General features: G+C 54.2%; 1 protein-coding gene across 2 annotated transcripts; it reads left to right on the top strand.

Annotated features, from left to right (window-relative positions):
* Positions 1 to 5,155: 5,155 nt before the first annotated feature.
* Positions 5,156 to 15,779, top strand: DLK2 (delta like non-canonical Notch ligand 2). Of its 2 annotated transcripts, none has more exons than XM_071430094.1 (6): positions 5,156 to 5,454; positions 7,901 to 8,002; positions 9,551 to 9,614; positions 12,093 to 12,223; positions 12,807 to 12,951; positions 13,527 to 15,779. In XM_071430094.1, exons 2-6 carry the CDS (start codon positions 7,930 to 7,932, stop codon positions 14,302 to 14,304), a joined length of 1,191 nt encoding a protein of 396 aa, XP_071286195.1. In that variant the 5' UTR covers positions 5,156 to 5,454; positions 7,901 to 7,929; the 3' UTR covers positions 14,305 to 15,779. The 2 variants fall into 2 exon arrangements, with proteins under 2 accessions (XP_071286195.1, XP_071286185.1); XM_071430084.1 differs by lacking the exon at positions 5,156 to 5,454 and adding an exon at positions 5,597 to 5,753.
* The last annotated feature ends 523 nt before the right edge of the window (positions 15,780 to 16,302 follow it).

Raw genomic sequence — 16,302 nt, 5'->3', positions numbered from 1 at the left:
AAGTCTTTCTAAGCACAGGCCACAGTTTCATGAAATGACCTTGACATTCTCTGCAACAGGCTCTCCTGCCAGGTTTCACTGCAAACACCAAGATATGCCATCCCCTGTAAACACCCAGGAGCAAGCTCAGAAGCAATCACCAAGAAAGCACAAAAGATTTGCTTCAAGAGTCTTCCATTAAATGCTTGCGTGCTCCTGGTGAGATTAAGAGGTTTCATTGCTAGAGCTGCCAGCTGGAAAGGCAAAGGGAGACTGCATAGCTGGAGATGGGCTTTGAGGCACCCATGGGTGTGTGCCAGCAAAGGGAAAGCCTGGCAGACATCTCCTTCCCACTCCAGCCCTTCCAGAGCTCCTCCTGGCAGCAGGAGGCAGGTGGGGGGAACGCGTACACCCCCTGAATCAGTGCCCTTGGGAGAGCCCTGACATTACCTATTGTACATGCACCCAGAAGGAAGCCAGAAATCACAGGGCAAAACAAGATCCTATACCTTCTCATGAACTCCTGAGGGTTTTTTGAAGGGGGTTTACTCAGCCTTTTGAGCTGTGGGGACACAGGTAAAACCTCTTTTCTCTAACTGCCCGCCATATATACATCACTCTCCTTTCCCCCCTCTTCAAGTCTAGGTATTTTTCTTCTAGTATTTATTCTTTCTTTTAAATTTTTTTTCCCCTGGTACCTTTATCTTGTCTTGGATTGAAGTACTGAGGGTGGATTTGAGGAATCTGTATCTCAAAATAATGTGTGACTTAAGCTTACTTTTGCTGCTCCTCACAGCAGGTTTGAAGGCTGTAGGGTACTGAACTCAGGTCCATCACAGTGACACATGCATTCTCCCACATTCAGAGGATCTGTTTCAGTGGAGCAGTCCAGCAGGCAGTCAGATTTTAGTCAGTCCCAACAGAGCAGCTGCCTGGAGGCCAGTGGAGAGTGCAGACCACCCCTCAGGAAGCAGCAGCCCTGGTGATGAGAACTCCCTGCATCTGGCTCTGGGAGGAGGAGAAGCAAGCTGATGATCAGAAGCTTGGATGGAGGCTGACACTTGGCTTGGAGCAGCTGGGAATCACCTCTCCAGGACATCTCACAGGCACCACCAGGGCATCCACAGACTTCATCCTGCCTCGGCCTTGCTAATGGTAAATGTGTGCACTGGGTATGCATGGATGATACCTACCCATGCCAGCATCCTTTGTCTCCCAGGGCTGGGCCTGCATGGCTCAGGGAAAGGTACAAACATTGCCCTGCACAAAATTACTGCAGAATGTGCCCTTGTGGAAAGCTGCTCCTTATACCATCACCTAGAACTTGTCTTCAATGCCCTGGAGCAAGAGGGTTTATAGCTCTTTGGAGTTCATTCCTTTTTATTCTCATTGTCTATATAAATATCTAGTCAGGTTTTTTTAATGAATGCCTTTTCTTCTTACCCAGTGGCAATGAGTTCACTGGATCATCAGTGTTTAGGATGAAAGTAATTCTCCCTGTCATTCATTCGGATTGCACTTTTTTTCTCATTTTGCCTTATATCCTGGCAGGTCACAAAAGGAGGAAATAAAAGAAGCTCATGCCAAGTCTAGGCAGTGTTCCCAGATACTCTGGGGTCACAGAGACTGTGATATTGGACTTGGGCAGCATTTCTGGAGGCTTTGGGCAAATACAAAATACATCTTGGGGTAACCCAGGATGGCTACTCTTAGTGCACTACTGGAACATAGGAAGGTGAAACCAAGGGCAGCTCCCATTCCCTGAGGCATCCCTTGCACAGCCACCAGGCCAGGGGAATTTGGTACCTCCTAATGGCATTTCTGGTGGTCTCAGCCTAGGAAGATTTGAAGAGTTTTTAGAGGCTTAAGAGCACTTTTGCCACCAGAGAGCAAAACCTGGGGCAAGGTAACACCAGGTACAGTCACCAAGACCACAGCTTGTCCTTTTCTCCATCATTCCCCAGATATGCCATCACTTCCACTGTTGAGTTCATGCATCACTTTCTGCCAGCCTGGCCATGCTCCACAGTGTGGCAGAGCATCAAGATGGTGCAAATAGCGAGAAAAGAGCCAGGAGGTTTTCTACCTTTAACTCCCACTCCCTCCCTGCTTCTCTTTTGCCTGCCCCCTCCACTTCCCCGCTGAAGGCACAAACACCTACTGCCCATGGAAGCTATTCCTAAGCAATCCCGGGCATCTGGGGAATGAGGCTCTGAACAAGTATCAGAGCGTGTGTGTGCAGAGAGTGCACACACATGCACACACACACACACATGCACAGCCACGGTGCTGCTGCAAAGTCAAATATAGACCTCGTGGAAGGGAAACAATGGCTGGGGTTGGGTTACATGGCTGTAGGGCCAGCGAGCTGCTGTTTGTTGTGGGCTGGGGTGGAATTGGAAAAGCAAGGGGGGTGGGATGGGGGAGAACATTTGTTTTAACCTAGAGACCCTGGGCTGGTGCTGTGCGTAGGGCGGAGAGGGTGACCCAGAGCAAGAGCTGAAGAGGATGATCATTTGAGTTGGCAGCTCAGAGGTGTTTGCAGTCTTTCTCCAGCTTCTTTGTGCTGTTTTTCTGCCTTTCTTGAGGAATTAAAGTGAGCAGGAAGGGGTGAATTTCTCTGGGCTTCTGCACAGGGAAGAGTTTCTGCTCTGGAGAAGGCTTCTTTGTGAAGAAGAGGCAACATTATCTGTTTTCTCAGCCCATCTGCTTCTTGTCCCTGATGTCTGGCTGCCTCCAAGGTGCAAGTTCCAGACTCCGGAAGAAAGGGAAGCAGCTTCAGCTGGTTTTGACAGGTAATTCTTCCCTCTGTCTGTGAGTGGTGACCGTTTGTTGGGATGATGGTGGGGGAGGGAGTCTTCATCTAGCATGCATTGGAGGGAAAACCATGACAAGAGGTTGCTCCAGTTCCCACTCCAGGTCCCTGCTTTGTGGGATTTCCTTCACTGGAGGGAAAAGCCATGGAGGGACTCTTATGGCTAGGAAAAAATCCTTCCTAATTCTGATCCAGCAGCTGTTCCATCTGAGACGCCTCTAGGGATGGCACGGCAGGGATCAGAGCCTAGTAGAGCAGGGTATAAGCCAACCACAGGAATCCCTTCAATGCCCACTTCTTGGGTCTGCAAATAGAGCTGCTCTGAATAAATAGTACTGGGCAGTCCACGGACTGACACAGCGAACCTGAGACACAGGATAGTGCCTGGGAATGGGACTGGAGCCCTTTGGTGTGGAGGAAGGAGTGCATCCAAGGTTCATATTGCATGAGTCTCTTCTCCCTCCTCTGTACTCCCCTTTTACTCCCATCCATCCCCGCCTGCTTCTCTCTGTGATACTCACATTCAAAGCCAAACCTCAAGCCACAAAACACATAATTTCCTCAGATATCCCACCTTCTGAAATCCCACCCTGGATTTTGTTCTTCATTCCCCTTCCTTGGAGCTCAGATCTTCAGCAACCAACTTTATCTCCTCAGCCTGGACAGCCCTGACTTGCTGGTACATCTCTCACCTCCAAGAGAGGCAGCACAGGGAGAGCCAGGTGTCCCATTCTGCTGGCTGCACCCTAGCCCCATCTCCCTCTCTCACAGTGCTCGTGCTGCGGGCGCAGATGCTTACGGATATCAGCATGTGCCAGGGTCCCTCCGCAGGCCCCCTCCTCTCTGCCCATTCAAATGTACACACAGCATCCAGAGGGTTTTCTCAGGCATGTTTAAGCAAGTGAGGTTTAAGGGCACCGGGGCATGGCTGTGCAATGACATTGCAGTGCAGTGCGGTCAGGACCAGGGCAGATCCCAGCGAGGAATGCGGGAACAGATGAGGATGTTGCAGGAGGTGGTGCTCTATCTGACACAGTTAGTGAAGGTAGTAGGATGCCAAGGAGGAGGTGAGGGTGAGCAGCCTACACTCAGTGTTGAAGGTGTCACCAGTAAACCTTTGGCCTCCAACCATGACTGGCAAAGAGGCAGGGTATTGTGGGTGTCAGAGCAGAAATGTGGATCATTCCAGGTCCTAGAGCTGTAGTGATGGAAGGAGAGGCTGTATGGTTTTAAACCAAGTACCAGAAGCTGTGCTTTGCCCTCAGCCTCCCCTCTCCTTTTTGCTGTAATCTCCAGACATGGTAGGAATCAGGGCTCAGAAGCAGGCTGAGTAGGGGATGAGAACGGATGTAGAATTACAGGAAGCATTTCAGGACAGAGCTGGTGCACATCTGTCTCGCAAATTTCCGAAGAGCTGATGGAGCAACCTAAGCAGGAGGTTTGGACTTCTCTGTCCCTCTGTCTATGGGGTTATAGAGACAGGAGGAGGAAGAGGGCAAGGAAAGTAACAGGGTTCCTGGCTGACAGGACAGCAGGAAGGAGGGAGGAAGGAGGCAGCTCCTGCAGAGGTAGGCAGGGTGGTAGGCCCCCATTTTATCGCTCAGTCAGGTTGTGTTGTCCAGGCATGCCAAGGATGAGCAAGGAGGGGTCCCTTCTCAGAGCTGGCAGAGACCTTGGCTTTGATGGAGTTGCACCTGGGCTCTTACTGGGTCCTGGGACCTGCAGAGCTACCCATGGCTGCCACAGGGTGCTGACAGGGCTGTCAGGAATTGCAGAGAGCTGGGGGGGACTAGAGAAGGCGAGAGCAGGGAGAGGTTAAGCTTTGTCTAATGAGATGAGATGGAGTGTGAAAGCATCCATTAAGTGCCTGTAGGACATGGTTCTTCCTTCCTGGTGAAAAAGAGCAAACCTTGTGGGATACAGGGGTAGAAAAGAGCTGAGTGATGTGAGCTTGTAATCTAATTAAGGATTGCTAGGACCTTTGAAGGTGACGGCTATGATCTTGTCAAGCAGCAGAAAGGCCATGCAAGGTGAGGAGGAGAGCAGGCAGCTGTTTCATCTGAAGATGTGGCAGTCCAGATCCTCTCCCACGGTTGCCTTATTGTTCCCTATTGTCCACTGAAGTGCTGATGTCCACATCTCGTGAGTGGCAGCGAGAAAAATGCTGGGGACCACAGCTTCTCTGGATGGCTTCCTTTTTGGGGGGTGACTACTACAAGCTGAACCTTTATTTTAAGGATGGGGCTTCTTAATCCTACAGTGGAGGTGTTTTAGTGGACCCCGGGGACATCAGGGAGGGGCTGCAGGAGGTGGTTTTGGTTATTCGTATTATTTCACATAATCTGAGCGAGACGAAGGCTCGGATCATCGCGCACCTATTTCCGAGAGGGGCGCCAGGCTGAGAGGCTCCGTGCCCCGCGGGACCGCGCCCCAGCCCAGGCGAGGGCGGCGAGCGCTGCATCCCCCGAGCCCCGGCCGGGGGTACCCCAGCGAGGGCGCGCCCCTGCGGGATCGCCGGCCCGGGCACCTCTCGGTGCTCCGCGATCGCTGCTGGGGGCCGGGGCCGCTGAGCCCTCGCAGCCGCGGCTCCCCCGGGGCGGTGGGGGCGGGCGGGGCCGTGCCGGGGTCCCCCCGGCCCCGGCGGCGGGAGCAGGGCAGGGGTGAGCGGGCAGGGGTGAGCGGGCAGGGCGGGCCGGGCCGGGGGCTGCCTGCGGTTTGGGGCGGCGGGAGGCGGGATGTCCCGGGGAGGGAGCGGGGATGTGCAGGCACACGCAGCCGCTGGCAGGCGGCCGGGGCTGCACGGCGGCGGCGGCGGCGGCGGCGGGCGGAGCGGCGCGGCACACGCGGCGGCAGCTCCCTCCGCAGCCCCGCGCCTCCAGCCCCGCCGCCGCCGCACCGGGCATGGCCGCCCCCCGCCGCCGCGCCCCGCGATAGCCCCACGAGCCGCCGCGACGCCGAGGTGAGCAGGGGCCGGGGAGCCGCAGCGCCCCAGCCCCGCCGGGCCCCCTTTCCCCGCCGCCGCCCCGGCCGCAGGGGCACCGGCGGGGCTCCGCGGAGGGTCCCTCCGGGGCAGCCCTGGGGTGGGGTGGGGCTGGGGGAAAGGCGAACCCCCCGTGGCCGTGCCCCTCCGGGGGGCACCGGGACTTGGGGTGGTCCCGAAGCCCCGGGGGGAGGGGGTCGGGGGGACAGGCGCAGCGAGCCGCAGCGGCGCGGCATCCCTCGGGCTTCCAGCCCTGCCCCCGGAGCCCAGCCCGGAGGGGTCCCGGTAGCCTTCAGACTTGCAGCAGTGCCTGAGAGCCCGCGTCCTGGGGATGTCCCTGGTAGTCCCCAAGCGCACAGAGGTCCCTGATACCCTCGAAAGGGAGGTTAATGGACTCGGGGATCGTCCTCGCAGCACCCGGAGGTCTGGTAGCCCCCAGCCCGGCCAGGCAGAGGCGGACGAGTGGGACGGAGGGAGCTCCCTCGCCCGCGTCCGTGTGACCCAAAGCCAGGCCTGCCCAGGTGCAAGCTGCTCACTCCTCTCCCGGGCACCAGCTGCCAACCAGGATGCCGGGGTCCGGGTCGAGGTGCACCTCTGCCAAGGTGCCGCGGGAGCAGCACCCACGGGGTGACTAGGTCAGGAGGCCTGAGAGGCTGTGCCTCGAGTGGGGAGCTGTGGGGGAAAATCAGCCTTTGCAATGGGGAAAACACAGCCTTTGCAATGGCATATGATCGGAGCTTGTGCTTCTCACAGTCCTGAAGGAACATGATACCACTCTTGAGCCCTAAATTATTTTATAAGTTTCATAGCAATTGCTTCGCCCTCCCGTGAAATGCAGCAGCTGTTTGCCACTGCCCAGTATTTAGAGGCAGGAGGCAAAGGAGGGTCCTGCAAGCATGTTGTCAAAGGGACTGTGGGGAGGGAAGATGCAGCAATCCATGGTGGGATTTGGCTGGGGCAGTGGCAGTAACATCCTGTAGCCCCTCTGAAAGTGCTGCATCCTTAGTTGGTGGTGGTTTGTTTGCTGGAGAGATGCTTCAAGCAACATCATTGCTTTTATGGGCTATTTTGTCCGGTCCAGGGAGGTGAAGCTCTTAGCAGGGACCCCAAAACCTCTTCCTGCAATGTATGTGTATGTGAGTGGGAGGACTTATGTCCCCATCTTAGAAGTCTCTCACACAACTATGGACCAAACATAACCTTCCAGAGCTGAAGAGTCAAGCTGAAAGTGGAATGGCCCCTGTTCATCACACCCACGCAGCTGGGTAGAGTCTGCTCCATACCTTCACCATTCTCTTAACAGAACTGTTTAACCCCTCCCATCTCATTACAGTAATATATTTATGATATCACCCTCGAATTTCCTGCCCTTAACAACCCCAGAAGGCTGGGAGGGAATGAAGCGTTTTTGGAAAGTATTTAATGCTACTTCAAGAGGGCAGGAGGCGGTCGGAAAATAGATGGGTGCAGGAACCTTGGGCTGACGGGGCTCTCTGCAGGACAGCTGAGGAAAAGGACCACACCTAGTGAGAGATGTGTGTTCACATTTCCTGCCTGGGGCTGCAGCCCCGCTCTAGTGCCTGTTGATGCACTCTCTTGCTTGGACAGTGAAAGAGGGCTGCTGTTTTGTGCCTGCTCCTCTGCTAGATCCACTGGACTCCCTGCTCTGCTGCAGGGTTTGAAAAGCAGCCTGGGCACCGTCAAGAACACTGAGCCCATCTATTCATGCAAATGTGCACAGGAGGACCTTATTTAACACAAAGCTGAAGTGTCCCAGATCTAGGGAGGGAAGGTGAAGGTCCCCACAGCTGGGTGGGTGTTTCTGGGTTTCTGATCTCCTGACAGCAGCTACTGGGGCAGATGCTCCAAAGTGTGCTGTAACAGCCTGAGCTATTACACAGGATTGAGTCTGCACTCTAGGTTCTCCTGTACACACATTTTCAAAAGCTTTTTAATTCTTAGTGCCCCAATGCTGACTTAGAGGAAGGAGTCTGGATGGAACAGAGGGGAATGTGGTGACAAGGCTGTATAAAACTGGATGTTTCAACTCAAACTCCCAGGCAGTAGAGAGGACCTGTGGTGTCAGCCAAGGGATTTTCCTGAGCTTGCTCTTTTTCTCTCTGTAGGTGTTCATCTCGGTGGGGCCACACTGACCATGCTCAGGAGCTTCTGTCTCCAGCTCATGTCCTTGATTTGGATCCTCCTGGCCCATCACCAGCTTGTGCAAGGTGAGTCTCTGTAGACATGGGTTCTTCTCTTTCATATCCATTTTTCCAAACCTGTCCTTGGCATTCCTGAAGTCTCCTCAGTTTCCCATGCAAAATCGAGATGTTCTGACTTGGAAAAGCAGAAAATGCTGCCTGGTTGTTAAATCACCTGGGGTGTGACACTGGAGGCACCTTAGAAACTCTCGCCCACAGGGGTGGCAGTGCCTGAGCAGACTGACAGAGACATCCCTGCTGCTCTCTCCCCATTTGGTTTGGGAACCCATTCACCCTATGAGCTTGCTCAGGGGAAAGAAGGTCCCAAAAGTGAACAGCTAACCCTGGATCCAGTGAGACAAAATCCTTTCCCAAAGATTAGTTTGCTCTATCCCTGCTCTAGATAAGCAGCGAATTCCCAAAGCCATGTGCCAGGAGAGATGGTTACAAATAGGAAAGGTGGCAATACCCAGGCTTGGGGCTGAGCAGTCCCAGGATGCTGCTCCAGCTCCATAGTGACTTGTTTAAAGGAGGTTCTGACCCTGTGCAGTGGGACCTGCTGCTTCACTGCAGCAAAATTGCATGCACAGGGGATTTCTTCCCCTGCTCATTTTCCCAGGCAGCACAAAATGCTGCTTGGGTAGCCTGAGCACATCTCAAGGCATGGGGGCTTTAATCTGTTTCAGTCCAGGCTGGAGGGGCTCAGGTAAGGACATTCACCTCCTGGGCCTGGCCTGCACAAGATTTGCACAAGTCTTCTGGAGAAACCCCCTGCTTCTTGACATCTGCTCTAGTTCTGCTGCTCATGGAGCCAGAGTGAACCAGCTCCTCTGTGGAGCTAAGATGCAAGCAAGTGATGGGGAAGAGGGGAAGGTGGAGATGAAAGGGAACACCTGCACAAAGGAGAGGATGAGAAGCGGCACAGAGAGGCCATGGCTCAGTTACAGCTTCTGTGGCTTTTAAATAAATAAACAGAACCGGATACCTGGCCCCATGTGAGGCCAAGTCCTGCTTCCCTGTGCTGGAAGGGGAGTGCTGGCAACCAGGTCCCAGAAGAGGACAGGAGCCCCTGTCAGACTGCTCAGTGCCAATAGCTGTCCTTGGAGACAGCGACATCCTGGGAGGTGAAGAACCATTCTTTCCATTTCCATCCTTGGCCCCTTTGTGCCCCTTGCAGTACTTGGCCCTGAGCTTTCCCACCCCACTTACTGCAAGACCGGGGTCCCAGGTGGGTCAGTCCCTATTACACAGGTTGTCTTAATGCACAGGCAACCCCAGCTCTTGCCCAGAAGGGCCCAAAATTAAGGGAGGCAGCAGAGAAAAGGTGGGGAAGATAACCAGAGGCTGGGTAGTTTTAAAGCAGAGCCCCATTTCTCAATAAAGACAGAGTTATAGACAGTGGACTGTGAAATCTTCATTTCTTGTGTGACATCAGTGAGTGAAAGGAAGGTGCCCCACCTTACAGTTTGGGGACAGGTAGGGTGAGCACTTGAGGAAACACCCAGGGCCATGGAAAGATCTGGAATAATCTATAGTCTCTGCTTAACCCAAGTTCACATGTCTCTTGTCTTGTAGGGGATGACTGCAGTGAGCGCTGCAATCTTGCCCACGGGTGCTGTGACCAGGATGGGAAGTGCAGGTATGGCTTGTCTGGCTCTCTGCTGCTCCTGACTGTGACTGCTCCCCTTGATACTGTGTCCCTGGTGCCTACACCCCTGCCCAGAGCTGAAGCACCTCCTCCTCCACTCACCCACATCTGGAACCAATGACTCTGCTCTCTTCTTACCTGACACACTCAGGAGTGAGAGATTCCTCTAGCCTTTGCTCCAGTGCCTCCCTGCCCACCATCACACACAGAGCACTGTTATTCTGCTGAGCCCTTTCTGTCTAGAGGGAAGCCTAGGACAGCCTGGCCGTGCCTGGGTGATGGGAAGCAGCCTTTAGGCTCAGATATGATGAGGGAAAGTCATCAGGCAGCAGAGCAGGCATGAGGGTTGGCCAGTTTGCTTGGCCCCCTCACTGACTGAGATGGAGGTGCTCTCCCCCGGGCATGGAAGAGAAGGCTTCCAGCCATGCATATAACTGAGGGCCTCAGGGGTCCCCTCTCAGAAGTCTGAGCTGTGGTGGAGATCTCTGGATGTTTTTCATAAAAGGTTTACCAGTAAGCTGTGAGCTACAGCAGCAGAAGTGCATATGTGGTACTTGGCATCCCAGCTCCAGCTGGTGCCCAGATCCTGCAGGGTCAAAGCTCAGAGCCTGAGCCTGCACTTCAGCTTGGGAAGCACCCATATAAGTGCTCTGGGCTGCCACAGACCCACTGCCTGTTGTCCCACTGCAGGGCCATCTGCAGCCCCTGCTCTACAAGTCAGCACCAGGGGGCAAAGGCTGGCTTTGGGCTGGCTGGGACACCTTGGGTGCAAGGGGACAGACTACTCAATGCCACCCCTTTCTCCTCACCAGAGCATGGTCAGTCCCCTTTCACAGGACAGCCCCTGGTGTCACACCACCACTTGTTCTTGCTGACTGCTGCACTGGGGAGTGTCCAGCTCTGGTTTGGCGGGGCCCCGTTTGCGCAGAGCTCCTCCCTGAGCCCCTTCAGCAGCTGTGGCTGCCTGGGGGAGCAGGATGCTGCAAAGCCCAGTGAGAAAGGCCACATGTCACCATGTGGCAGGTGTCCCAGCTGCAGACCTTTCTGCACGTGAATTGCTGCTGCTGATTTCAGGCCTCCAGAGCATTTACTGAACCCTGTGGCTTGGCAGTACCTCAAATCACCTCAAACTCAAGGAGACTTAGCTGCTTGCCTTGCCCCCTTCCTGGCAATTTTTAGGTTGGCCAGCTCCCTTTTGGAGAAGTGGAAGAGTTGATAGCACCTGCTCCTTGCAGGTACTGGGGGGTGGGTGTATCCACATCCCTCTGCTCAGGGCTGTCCAGGTATGAATGTAATTCCCCAGAATATACCAGGCACATGGCATCACCTCCAGTCTCATAGAAAAGCCTCTAATTAATATATGTGTGTGTGTGTATATATATATATATATATATATATATATATATATATATATAGACACACTTTTTTTTGACCATTTTCCTCACTCCTTATCTCTTTGGAACTACATACAAGTGACCACAGCCAGCCCAGGTTTGAAAGTGCAGCTGTGGCCCAGCCCAAAAAAATTGCAGTCACCACACTTTGTGCTGAAATGAGCCCCAGCCATGAAAATGAACCCTTCCTTACTCTAGAAACTGTGTTGTTTTTGTTGGGTTTCATTTTGTGCTGGTTTGAGTATATCTTTTGTTGTGGCTTGGTGCCACCTCCTCTCAGCTCTCATCTTGTTATCACTTGCTTTCTGCCTTGGAGCTGGCAGGTCTGAGGGATGCCTGCCACGGGAGCCATGCAGCTTGGCTTTACTTAGGCATTGCCACTGCCCTGCTCTTCTGGGGCCAGAAGGCTCCTTGTGTGCTGCAGGTTCCCCCATTGTGCTGCCCCTGTGAGCTGGCTGAGGAGTCTGTTCTGTGCACCAGCCATAGCAAGCAAGGTTTCACTGCTGGCTTACAGTGCACTCCAGACAAAAAATGATACACATTATAATGCAGAGAGGAGCAGTGAAACATACAGACCTCAGCAGCCTCTTGTCCCTTTCCCTCAGGAAGCTCAGAGTTAGGAATGGGCTTCTCTCTGCCTGTCAGAGTGGCTGCCTGCTGTGGGAGGCATAGGAATTCCTGAGCAGGGGTGTATATAGAGTGGCTGGTTGGAGGAGAGCAGAGGGATGTGGGCAGTGAAAGTGAAGCTGCTGAGCTCTGCTGCTGGCCACTCACCCACCCTGGCTGCAGGGGGTGTCTGCTCCTGCTCTGTCTGCTTGCTTCTTTGGGCAGATGAGATGCCAGTACTTACCTCTGGAGGAGGGAGCTAGGAGGTCCATGGGGCCTTTGGGAAGGTTTCCGAGCACTGCCGTACCTGTAGGAGCCCTGCACAGCGCACAGACAGCTTTTGTGCAGCCCCTGCTTGGATTTGATTTGATTTGATTTGATTTGATTTGATTTGATTTGGTTTGATTTGGTTTGATTTGATTTGGTTTGATTTGGTTTGATTTTGGTGCTTTGCCCTGTCCTTGTGCAGGTGTGACCCAGGCTGGGAGGGGGAGTACTGCGAGGAGTGTGTGCGCATGCCGGGCTGTCTTCACGGCACGTGCCACCAGCCTTGGCAGTGCATCTGTCACTCTGGCTGGGCTGGCAAGTTCTGTGACAAAGGTGAGTCGTGGGCTTGACATCCCTTCCTCCGGTGCCCAGCACGCCCTCATGGATATGTCAGCCAGCGTAGCCAGAAGCCACCTGGGTGATGCCGTTTTGGCTGCCTGGGAGATGGGATGTTGCCTGGCAGCCACAGCTGGGACCATTCTCTTCCTGCAAGAGGTCAGACTGCTGACACGTGTTCCCTGGCTGTATGGCAAGAGCTGGCATGACACTGGCCAGCCTCGGGAAATGGAGCAGATGAACTCATTGCATTTCCCATGCTGCATCAGGACTCCAAGCAGCATTCCCTGCTTTTCCCAAGGCTTCCTGCCTTCAGCAGGTGGCTGGAGGGCTCCCCTTCTCCAGCCCCAGGGACTTGTCTGTACCAGGGGGTCTCCACTGGTCAGACAGTTGGCATGCACTGCATCTTCACAACCACACAGGCACTGCACTTCTGTTGCTGCATGTGCCTATTGGAGGGGTGAAGAGAGAAGCTCCAGCCATTTCTCCATCCCCAGGGGGTTTGGTGGGTTGTGTTTGCATTGAGTTGGCCACATCAACCCTCTTGTCTCCCTAATTCACACCATTTTTTTCCCCTCAGACATACACATCTGTGAACACCAGTCCCCCTGCCAGAACGGGGCACAGTGCATCTACGATCGAGATGGGGAGTATTCCTGCTTGTGTCCAGAAGGTTTCCACGGGAAGGACTGTGAGATGAAGACAGGGCCATGTGAGAAGGCAGGGTGAGACACAGACACCATTAACTTTGGGTCACACACTGCCAAGTGGAGGCCCAGCTTGGCTTGTTACCTGTGAATTTCTGTACAGTTATGGAGTTAAGCCAAAATCACCTTTGGCTTTGGTTTAGCAGCGTGCAGTGCACGGTCCCACCAGGAAAAGGGCTTTGTTGCAATCTGAACAGATTCCTGTCCCTTTTGTAGGAGGACAGGAATCTGTTCATCATGCGTGGGACATCCTATCTCCCAGGCAGCCATACTGCTGTAGGCATGATGAGCTAACATCCATGATGCCTTTGGGGAGCATCAGGAGGGCATGTTTCCTCTTCAGGTCATTTGGCTGAAGACCTTCCCTGGTGGGTGGTGGGGCTGTGCACAGCCAGAGCCTTTGAGGAGCTTTGAGGAGTGCGGCCTCTCACTCAAGGAGACAGAAACTCCTACCCAGTCTTCTCCTAGAGATAGCTGCCCACACGGAGAGAGCTGGACACACTGACCATGCAAGCAGCTCTGTTTACCTCCCTGGGGTAGGGGAAGCTGCTTGGTCTCCAGGGCCATGACCTATCCTTGCTCTCTCCACACAGGTCTCCATGCAAGAATGGTGGGCAATGCCAAGATGAAAATGGCTTTGCCAGTAACTTCACCTGCCGGTGTCTGGCTGGCTTTGTGGGGGCTCTCTGTGAGCACGACGTGGACGACTGCCTGATGCGCCCCTGTGCCAACGGGGCCACCTGCCACGATGGCGTCAACCGCTTCTCCTGCCAGTGCCAGGTGGGCTTTGAGGGGCGTTTCTGCACCATCAACATCAACGACTGCGCCAGCCAGCCCTGCAAAAATGGGGCAAAGTGCTATGACCGCATCAATGACTATGACTGCTTGTGTCCTGACCGTTTCACTGGCAAGACATGTGAGATCTCCGTCCCTGAGCCCACCTGGTCTCCTCCCTACCACCCTGCCAACCATGAGAATGCTGGAGGCGTGAAAAGCACCACAAGTGAGACGCCGGGAGTGACGCAGCCAGAGCCCATCAGGACTGTGGTCACAGGGCGGCGTGTGGCCAACCACAGTGAGAAGGAGCCGGGGGGAGGGTTGTTGAAAATCTCTGTGAAGGAGGTGGTGACCCAAAGGGACTCAGGGCTGAGTGAAGCCCAGCTGGTGACAGTGCTGGTGTTCGGGGTGCTGACAGCAGTGCTGGTCCTCATCACTGTCCTGCTAATGCTGAGGAACTGGCAGAGAGGCCGTCAAAGGTCGAACTGGTGCCAAAGCCCTTCTCAGGCTGCAAGAAAGCTCCAAGACCAGGAGTGTCAGGTGGGCATGCTCAACACCATCTTGATTGAGCCAAGGAAGACCACAGAGCTGTGAGCTGCGAGGACTCTGAACCAGGCCCTGGCAGGTCATCGTGCTGGCAAACCCCTTGAACTGCACCCTGCGGAGCCACACCGGCACCCACTGGGCAGCGGGGAGGGGCTCCCAGGGCAGCAAACACGTCAACAAAACCCTGGGTGTTGAGCATTGGTGTGATGGCCCTGCCTGGGTCTGAGCTGTCTCCTGTCTGGCTGGCTCAGCTGGCACTCATGGCATTTGAAGGCAGGGCTGTGTTGGGCCAGCCCTGCAGGGGAGCAGTGGTGCACTGCCTGCAGCAGCCCATACCACACAGGCACCACTGTCATCTGATCCAGCTCTCAGAAACAGGACAGGTAGTGCTGAGGAGGGCACAGCCCTCCTGCAAGCCCAAATACTGCCAGACCCTTTGTAACTCCTCTCTGTGACTACGAGAAGGGGATTTATCCTCATTTCTGCTGGTGTTGGGATGCTTCTTCTGGGGCCTTTGATACAGTTGTGGCTGCATGGGTCTCCCTGCCACAGTACTGTATGGGGTAGTTCCTGGCTGTTTCTGGAGGCTGTCATTTCAGATGCCATGTCCCTAGGGAGTGAGCAAACACCCTTGCTCCCTGGCCTTGTGGTTCTGTGAGCCAGTTCAAAGAGACTTCAAAAATCATTGCAGGTCTCATGCCCTTCTTCTGCCCTGGCTGATGCACCCTCCTCTTGCTGTCAGACTTGGGGGTTGCAAACACATTCTGTACTTTCCTCCTGATAATCCAGGAGTCTCTCTGACTCACTTACTAAGCCGTCCTTTCTGGTATGGCCACAAATGACCAAGATCCTTTGCCTCTGCAGTGTGCACTTCTGCCTCACTATTTGCTCTCCTCTGGGCCTGAGCTGGTCCTTCTCATATGTCCTCATAGGTGAAGCTGGAGAGGGACAAGGCTGTGCTGTGGCTGGTTCAGGAGCAATACAGGATCCAGGTCCTCCTTTCCTCTCCCATTCACTCTGAGGCAGGCAGCTGGCTCTAACCTCAAATCAGTCACTGCAGCGTTCCTCAATACACCAAAGGCTGAACTCCCCACAGTGGATGTGAGCCTGGGATGAACACAGGAAGCAGACACAAAACTGCCTTCTCCACCTTTGCTAAAGCATGGCTGAGAGGCAGCAGATGGTCAGGTCACTTAGCCTTTGTACAAGATCTGTTCCTGCCTGTGCTGGTCTGGTGTGCAGCATAAGGACCTGAATCTCTCTCCCAGGACCAGGGATTTCTGTGCCTCCTCATGGGCATGAATAGCTAAGCAGTGGGGCAAAACTCCCCACAACCCAATCCCTACTACTGGCTTGTAGGGTTGCAGAGCTGGGTCCAAGGTGGTGTGAAGTGAGCCAAGTGACTGCTCAGGCCAGGAGTGAGACCTGGGAGAGGGGACTGGGGCTTCATCAGAAAGATTATTTTTTTAATACATGGATGGATTATGTACCTTTATCAAATAAAACAAGTACAAGCTCAGAAACAGTGTATCAGAGAATCATAAAACAATTTAGGTTGCAAGGGACCTCTGAACACCAACCTCCTGCTCTCAGCAGATCCAAGTAGATCAGGTTGCTCAGCAACTTGCTGAGTATCTCCATCACTTCCCTCAAGAAGGCAAACCCAGACTGTGGCACAGGAGTTGTCCTGCCTTATTCTCCATCTGCAGGGATGGGGACGGCTCCTACAGCTTCAGGGAAATGAATGGCACCTACCCCTGGACAGCATAGCAAAGGTGTGGGCTAGGCATTTCCTTAAGAGTGTTGGGAAGAAGGAGTCCCAGGTGCCTATGGCAAAAGCAAGATCCTAAAACTGAAAGCAGCTGTGGGTTTTGTGCAGCGGGGAGCAGGGCAGGAGGGATCGAGAATTTCCCTTGAGGGAGTGGTCTTCAAATAAACTAGCCTTAGAAGCCTTTAATGCAATTGCATTCTAGCCCCTCCAGGGAAAGGCCTTCTCCACTGAAAACCAGAGGAAAAGTAGCAAGGTCCCTGGGTGCAACCTTCTGG

This window comes from Agelaius tricolor, unplaced genomic scaffold, assembly GCF_023055355.1.
Source record: "Agelaius tricolor isolate 1412-34295 unplaced genomic scaffold, bAgeTri1.0.p SCAF_1, whole genome shotgun sequence".
NCBI classification, from domain to species: Eukaryota; Metazoa; Chordata; class Aves; order Passeriformes; family Icteridae; genus Agelaius; species Agelaius tricolor.
This window is presented reverse-complemented; position numbering and strand designations above follow the sequence as displayed.